General features: G+C 47.9%; 1 protein-coding gene across 3 annotated transcripts in view; it reads left to right on the top strand.

The window, feature by feature from the left end:
* Positions 1-7,500, top strand: part of myo1cb (myosin Ic, paralog b) — a 111,059-nt gene that overhangs the window by 39,504 nt on the left and 64,055 nt on the right. The window contains exon 1 of one of the 3 annotated variants that reach the window (XM_063205813.1): positions 5,373-5,855. The exons of the other annotated variants lie outside the window; for them this stretch is intronic. Coding sequence (XP_063061883.1) covers positions 5,838-5,855 — 18 coding nt within the window. The 5' untranslated portion in view covers positions 5,373-5,837. Of the gene's footprint in view, positions 1-5,372; positions 5,856-7,500 lie in introns of those variants that run through there. 3 annotated transcript variants of the gene reach the window in all.

Raw genomic sequence — 7,500 nt, 5'->3', positions numbered from 1 at the left:
TCTACTGCAGCACCTTAAGCACTTACGAGGCTCGCCACATGTTTAGCCCATAGAGAGAGAGAGTGAGAGAGTGAGAGAGTGAGAGAGAGAGAGAGAGAGAGCGAGAGAGTGTGTGAGAGAGAGCGAGAGGGTGTGTGTGTGTGTGTGTGTGTGTGTGTGTGTCTGTGTGTGTGTGTGTGTGTGTGTGTGTGTGTGTCTGTGTTTTGACAAGAAAGAGACAGCGAGAGAGAGAGATATGTTGTCCTTTGCTCCTTTGGCCTAGTTGTTCTAGGGTTTGTCTGATCTGGACCCCGTTTCTCGACAGTGTCGTTTCTAACCAGTTAGCAACTTTATAAGTTTGCAATGGAAAATTTGCCCTACAACCAAGTAAGTTGCCAACTTAGTTAGCAACGATACTGTTGAGAAATGCACCCTTGAGGTCTCGACACTGATATGTGGTGTATGGGCAAGATGGTGGTGTGATATGTGGTGTGGTGAGGGCCCAACGAGATTGCCCAACGAGAACAAAGGGCCAAGGCTGACAGAACTGAGGAGGGGGAAAAAGAGAGAGAGATAGAGAGATCTGATGGGAGGGAGTGCACACTGTATCGCAGGCCTTATCCAAAGCAAATATGCAACCCTAGCACTTAACACACTGCTGTTTGTTTAGTGGCCAAGTATATCGGACAGTTCAAAACAAAACACGACAACAAAAATGAACGTTTCAGTCGGCATGGCAACAGGCTAAAGTTTAGCCTGTTGCCATGCCGACTGAGACGTTCATGTTTGTTGTCGTGTTTTGTTTTGAACTGTCCGATATACTTGGCCACACCTTCAGAGACACAGACACACACAGGATAACACACGCACAGACACAGACACAGACACAGACACAGGCACAGGCACAGGCACAGACACAGACACAGACACAGACACAGACACAGGCACAGGCACAGGCACAGGCACAGGCACAGACACAGACACAGACACAGACACAGACACAGACACAGGCACAGGCACAGACACAGACACAGACACAGACACAGACACAGACACAGACACAGACACAGGCACAGGCACAGGCACAGACACAGACACAGGCACAGGCACAGGCACAGGCACAGGCACAGGCACAGGCACAGGCACAGGCTGACCCAAACAAAACAGTACTGTAAAAAAGTCACTCCATTTGTCTGACTGTCTTCTGGTGTCTTATTTGCCTCGTCTCTCTGTATTCTCACCCTCCCACTTTGTGTGAGTTGGCCCAGTGATGCCAGTTTTCCCAGAGAGAGAGAGAGAGAGAGAGAGAGAGAGAGAGAGAGAGAGAGAGAGAGAGAGAGAGAGAGAGCGCAGGAGAAGAAAAGAGAAAATCGCACCGTCTGGAAAACATTACTCAGATTCTTGCAGGCGGGGGCTCCTGATTATGTTGGGCAAAATGGAGAGAGAGAGAGAGAGAGAGAGAGAGAAAGAAAGAAAGAAGGAGCGAAAGAGAGAAGAGAGTGATGAAGCTAGGATGAGAGAGAGAGAGAGGAAATAAGAGATGGAGAGAGGGATAGCAAGAAAAGGAGCGGTGGAGTAGTCAAGAAAAGACGAGAGGGAGAAGTAATCGGGGGGGAAAGTGAATTGAAAAGTGCAAAAGAGCAAAAAAAGAGGGGAAGGAGGGTTATAGCTAGCGTTCATCTGCCACATGAAGTATTCAACAGTATTCAAATCTGTTTTCCTGAAGGCCTCACAGAGAGTATCGCACTTCAAATAAGCTCTCAGCGGCGTTCCGAGGCTTGCAGAGCTGGCTGCAGCAGTGGCGGCACCAGAGATTCTTTAAGTATAGAGATATGCCAACATAATAGGTTTCTATGGCCACCTAACGTGACCAGGTTCCGGTCTGCCTAAAGGGCTGTGTCATAATGATCCTACAATGAATAGAACAGTCCTCAGGTCTGCCTAGATCTGCCTAAGGGGGGCCATAATAGAACCAGGAAACAATGGGCCAATGGAACCTCTCTCTCTCTACTCTCTCTGGCGGCACCGGTGACTATATGGCTGTGATGTTGGTTTTGGTTGTGGACAGGTAACAAAGGGGTCACTTGTCCCGGGCCCAGACACAGAGGGGCCCCAGAATTGGATCCGTATTGCATTGTATGTATTGGATTTGGGGCCCTTTCATATGTCCTTGTCCCAGGCCCAGTCAAAGCTGTCAGTGGCCCTGGTGGTGGCAGAGTCAGGGCTTTGCTTCGCTTCCCTCGCCCACCTGGAGGAGCAGCTTTGACCAGTAGATGGCGCAACTGAGTTGGCAACAAAGGTGACCTTGGTTAGGGCAGCTTTACCTGTAGACAGCAACACAGGTGGTGTGTGGTGTATGTGTATATGCATGTGCTGAGCCAAGCAGTCAGTGTGGTCAGAAAACCATGAAGGGGTGTGTCACGGTCACAGGCTCTCTCTCTCTCTCTCTCTGTCTCTCTGTCTTCTGTCTTTCTCTCTCTCTCTGTCTCTCTGTCTTCTGTCTTTCTCTCTCTCTCTCTCTCTCTCTCTCTCTCTCTCTCAAATACACACACATTGACTCCCATGCAACTACTTACACATACTCACAATGAACATGAATACACACACACACACACACACACAGACACACACACACACACAATAACACACCCACTTACACACATTCACACTCAAACACACACACACACACACAAACACACACACACACACACACACACACACACACACACACACACACACACACACACACACACACAATAACACACCCACTTACACACATTCACACTCAAAACACCCTCACACACATACTAAGCTCACATATGACCTCATATATTAACCTCATGGTTTCCTTAGGGCCGGCCCCTCCCTATGGCCAGCCTCTCAGGAGTAAAGGCAGAGCACTGATGTCATCGCACGCCCGCCCGCACGCACGCCCGCACGCCCGCCCGCACGCCCGCACGCACGCACGCACGCACGCACGCACGCACGCACGCCCCTGTCCCTATTACCACTGTTCACACACACAACACACATTATAACAACAAACACACACACACACACACACTACACACACACTACACACCCAAACCAATTCTTACTCTCATTCTCTGAGAGCCCTCTGTCTACAGGCAAGAGCCAGACATTACCTAAGGGACATGCAGCTAATTATTTACAGAAACTTGGAGAGCTTGGAGAGCCTCTGGTCTCTCGTCTGGTCCTCTGGTCCTCGCCCCTGCAGCACTGCTACTCTGCATCTCTTCCCTACCTGCACACACACACACACACACACACACACACACACACACACACACACACACACACACACACACACACACACACACACACACACACACACACACACACACACAGGGAAGCAGACAGTGGGCGACAAATAGGTCAATTGTACCAGTGACTGGGTTAGGGTTAGGGTTAGGGTTAGGAGTATTTTTTTATTAGTTTATTTGCAAAACGGTGTATCTCCATTTTGTAGAATGTTGGGAAATTTACATTTTGTATTGAGCATTCCATTGTATTGCATTGTAAAATGCATTTTATATAGGTTTAAAAAGTATTTTCCCAAAATATTTGAATGGCAAGAATTCACACAAAGGTGATCAGACCTCTGAACGGTCATTTCCAATAATAAAATGCAAAAGTCAAAAATGGCGGATACACCGCTTTGCAATGAAACCCTTCATTTCTCTTCAGCCACTTAATAAGACAGGCCTCCGTCATGTTGCCCCATTTATAAACACTGTGATGTAAATTTGCCATTGAAGTGAACTGGAAAGAGAGCCAGATAGATGTAGAGAAAGAGATTTCCTGTGCCTCTTTTTCTCGCTCATCTCTTTCTATTGCCACAGCTGCAGAGACTTTTCTGTAATAATTTTTTTTCTGTAAATCTACCGTGCTGGAGATCCACGTGTGTGTTTTTGAGTGAAGGCAAGTGGACCAGATGTCCTGGTGTGAGGCAGCTTTTAAACGCATCCATATCCCCCAGCCACCCCATTTAGTGAGGGGGGGGAAACCCCATCGAGACCTTTCAATTGGCCTGAGTTTGCAGAAGCACAGGAAAAGGCGGAGAGAGAGAGAGAGAGAGAGAGAGAGAGAGAGAGAGAGAGAGAGAGAGAGAGAGAGAGAGAGAGAGAGAGAGAGAGAGAGAGAGAGAGAGAGAGAGAGAGAGAGAGAGAGAGAGAGAGAGAGAGAGAGAGAGAGAGAGAGAGAGAGAGATGAAGGAACGGGAAGAGGAAGGAAAGGAGGAGAAAGTACACACATGGCTCAGCTATGAAGTTTTATATGGTGGACGTATTTGATATCCTCTGAGTGATATTGACACGTCAGATGATCACCACTGGACCAGAGGCTCCCTAGGTAGCCAGCCTTTCAGCAGCACCATCATTCCATACCTCCTCCTCCTTTTTCTCCTTATCCCCCTCTTTTAGTAGAGAAAGTACGCTCAACTCCGAAAAGTTTCTTACAAGGTCTTTGGATGCGAGCAAACAGCAAAGTTCATGTATAGTAAAAAAGTCGCACTCCCGGATCAGTTTCTTGCAGTTTTAATACTGGGTTAGCATGGAAGACAGACAGACGTTTCGGCCTAAGCCCTCTTCAGCGTCTTTTTATCCCCCTCCTCATAACAGTCCGTTCTCCTGTTCTTTCCCCTTTCTCCTTATCATTTCACTTCTTCATTCCCATTTCTCCTTTTCACCGTTTTCTCCTCCATTCTTTCCCCTCTTTTCCATTCTTCTCCTCGAATTCTCCTTCATCTTATTCTTCGCTCCATCCTCCATCCTCCTTCCCCTTCTTCTTCTTCTTCTTCTTCTTCTTCTTCTTCTTCTTCTTCTTCTTCTTCTTCTTCTTCTTCTTCTTCTTCTTCTTCTTCTTCTTCTTCTTCTTCTTCTTCTTCTTCTTCTTCTTCTTCTTCTTCTTCTTCTTCTTCTTCTTCTTCCTCTTCTTCTTCTATTGGTACAGTGCCCAAATGTGAAAGACACATACTGTATGCGTGTGTGTGTGTGGGTGTGTGTGCTATGCATCTGTGTGTATGTCAGAGACAAATGATTGTGTGGGAGCTCCTCTGCCCTTTCCCCTGGTTTTAACAGACTCTGGGGAGCATGCATGTGGTGGACCCTGCAGACCGATAGACGTTTTACCTTTCACTAGTAAAAGCTCTCGAGGAGGGCCCAGGCAGCTAGTGGCGAACCACTCAGGCAAGGGGGGGCTGGGGGGGGGGGGGGGGGGGGGGGGCTTGGGGCTGGGGAGGGCCACTACTGAGTCAGTAAGGGAGCCAGGCAAAGAGTACGTGAGTGAGAGAGAGAGTGAGTGAGAAGAAGGGGAGGAAAGGTTGGAGGGTGTGAGGGAGAGAGAGAGAAAGGAGAAAGAGAGAGAGAGAGAGAGAAGGAGGGAGGGTGGCACTTTTTTTTAGAGGGACTTGTTTCTGAACATAGAAAACTGAGAGAGGGGAGAGCGACCAGGAGAGAGTCAAGCAGAGAGAGGAGGAGAACTTCAAGGGAGCACACAGAGAACGAGTGCCGTCAAAGGGGTTTAAAGGACGACAGTGATTGAGCGCGCAGTAAAAGGAGTCGCAGGACGTCTTTGAGTGAGTGAGAGTTCTAGAAGCACAGTTTAAAGCCAGGAGAAAACACGGGACGAGAGAGGCCAGAGACAGAGTAGTAACTGGAGAAGTTGAGGGGGGATATGGCAACAGGACATCTGCTACACGCGGCGCGGCCAAAGTTATAACAACAAACGTTTGCATGAGGCCTCTGACGTGGACAGCTGTTGGGGGAATACAAACCAGGACAACAACAAAAAAATCGATTTTGTCTTGTGGAACGTGGAGGAGCTGTTAGAGAGTCGAGATGAAGTACAGAGCAATGGTAAGACGAGCACAACAGAAGCCTGAGGCGATGCTACACATACTGGTACACACACACTGACCAAGCAGGAGGTTCAGCAGCAAACCAGGTTAAATGAACCTGATGGTAATGGTAAATCATTGAATAGAACAGCCTGGAGTCCATATTGTCTCTACTAAGCAGCACCTGCAGGCTGTCTTTTAGCAGATTTGCCACTCTCTGAAGGTTATTCGCTTCACCATGTTATTGGAGTACCTCCCCCCCATCCCTCCTTTCCTTTGGGGTGTTTGTTTATGTGTTTGTGTGTCGTTTGCAACAGAAAGGGATGATATATAATGTATCTGAAGGACTCTGAAGAAGACACACACGGCGTGACGTTGAAACGTCAGTCATTATGTTTGCACCACAATAAAATACTAAAAAGTATCTGAGTGCTCCAGTCATCCCTGGCCTAGTCTTTACGAAGTGGACCAGTTTACTATCTGGACTGGACGCACCAAGAAGGTTAGAGCGCAAGTGACTTCCCTTTTACAATATATAATGTATATTCAGAGGTTCAGAACACATGTGATAAGCTTGAGTGTCATTTTATAGTTGGGTCTTTGTGTGTCATTTCTAGATATGCGCTGGAGATGCAGAACACACACGTCATATGGTCATAATGCTAAACTTTGATTTTGCGGCTCAGACCTCTGCATGTCATTTCTTGATATAGATGTGACTACTTATAGGACTTGCACAAGTGGACATTGATGGTTCCTATATCTGCTTGGTGGGTGTTTGTCTTTAAATAGTCGTTGGTGCTGCTCAGGGTTGCCAGATGAGGCTGATTATTTCCAGCCCAAAACATGCTTAGAAGCACAAAATCCCGCCCAATTCTATTGATTTCTATGGCAGAAATTAGGCAGGTTTTTCTGCTAAATGCCGTTTTTACCCGCACACAGCCATCCTAAGCAGCCCAATTGGGCGGGAAACAGCCCAATCTGGCAACACTGGTGCTGCTACTTCTTATCGCATCGTGCCTCCAGAAATACACGGACTTCCTTGACTGAGCGGGTGTTTGGTTTTAGTCTGCCTTTGTTGCCATTGCAGCTCAACAGCTGTTGATTGACGAACGCTATCTCTACCTGATGTGAAAATTCCCATGATCTAATGTGTGTGTTGTGCGTGCGTGTGATTCTGTGTGTGTATGCGCGTGTGCGTGTGCGTGTGCGTGTGCGTGTGCGTGTCCTGTCTGTCCTGTCTGTCCTGTCTGTCTGTCTGTGTGTCTATGTGTGTGTGCACGCATTTATGCGTGCATGTGTGTGTGCACATTTTTATGTGTGTCTGTGTCTGTGTGGGCGTGTGTCTTTGTGTGTCTTTGTGTGTGTGTGTGTGTGTGTGTGTGTGTGTGTGTGTGTGTGTGTTCGGGTGGCTGTTCCACCACCTTTGGTAGAGAGGGAGTCACTATCTCCCTGACGCTGCTGCCCCTCCTGCTAAATTCTTTGGCACCCAGACAGGCCCAGAGTGTTAATGAAACTGCAGCCGCTCTCACTCTCACACACAGGCCTGATACACACACACACACACACACACGCACACACGCACACATGAACACACACACACACACACACACACACACACACACACACACACACACACACACACACACACACACACACACACA

Source organism: Engraulis encrasicolus, chromosome 8 (genome assembly GCF_034702125.1).
Source record: "Engraulis encrasicolus isolate BLACKSEA-1 chromosome 8, IST_EnEncr_1.0, whole genome shotgun sequence".
NCBI classification, from domain to species: Eukaryota; Metazoa; Chordata; class Actinopteri; order Clupeiformes; family Engraulidae; genus Engraulis; species Engraulis encrasicolus.
Note: the sequence above shows the minus strand (reverse complement) of the source record. Positions and strands in the feature narration are given on the sequence as shown.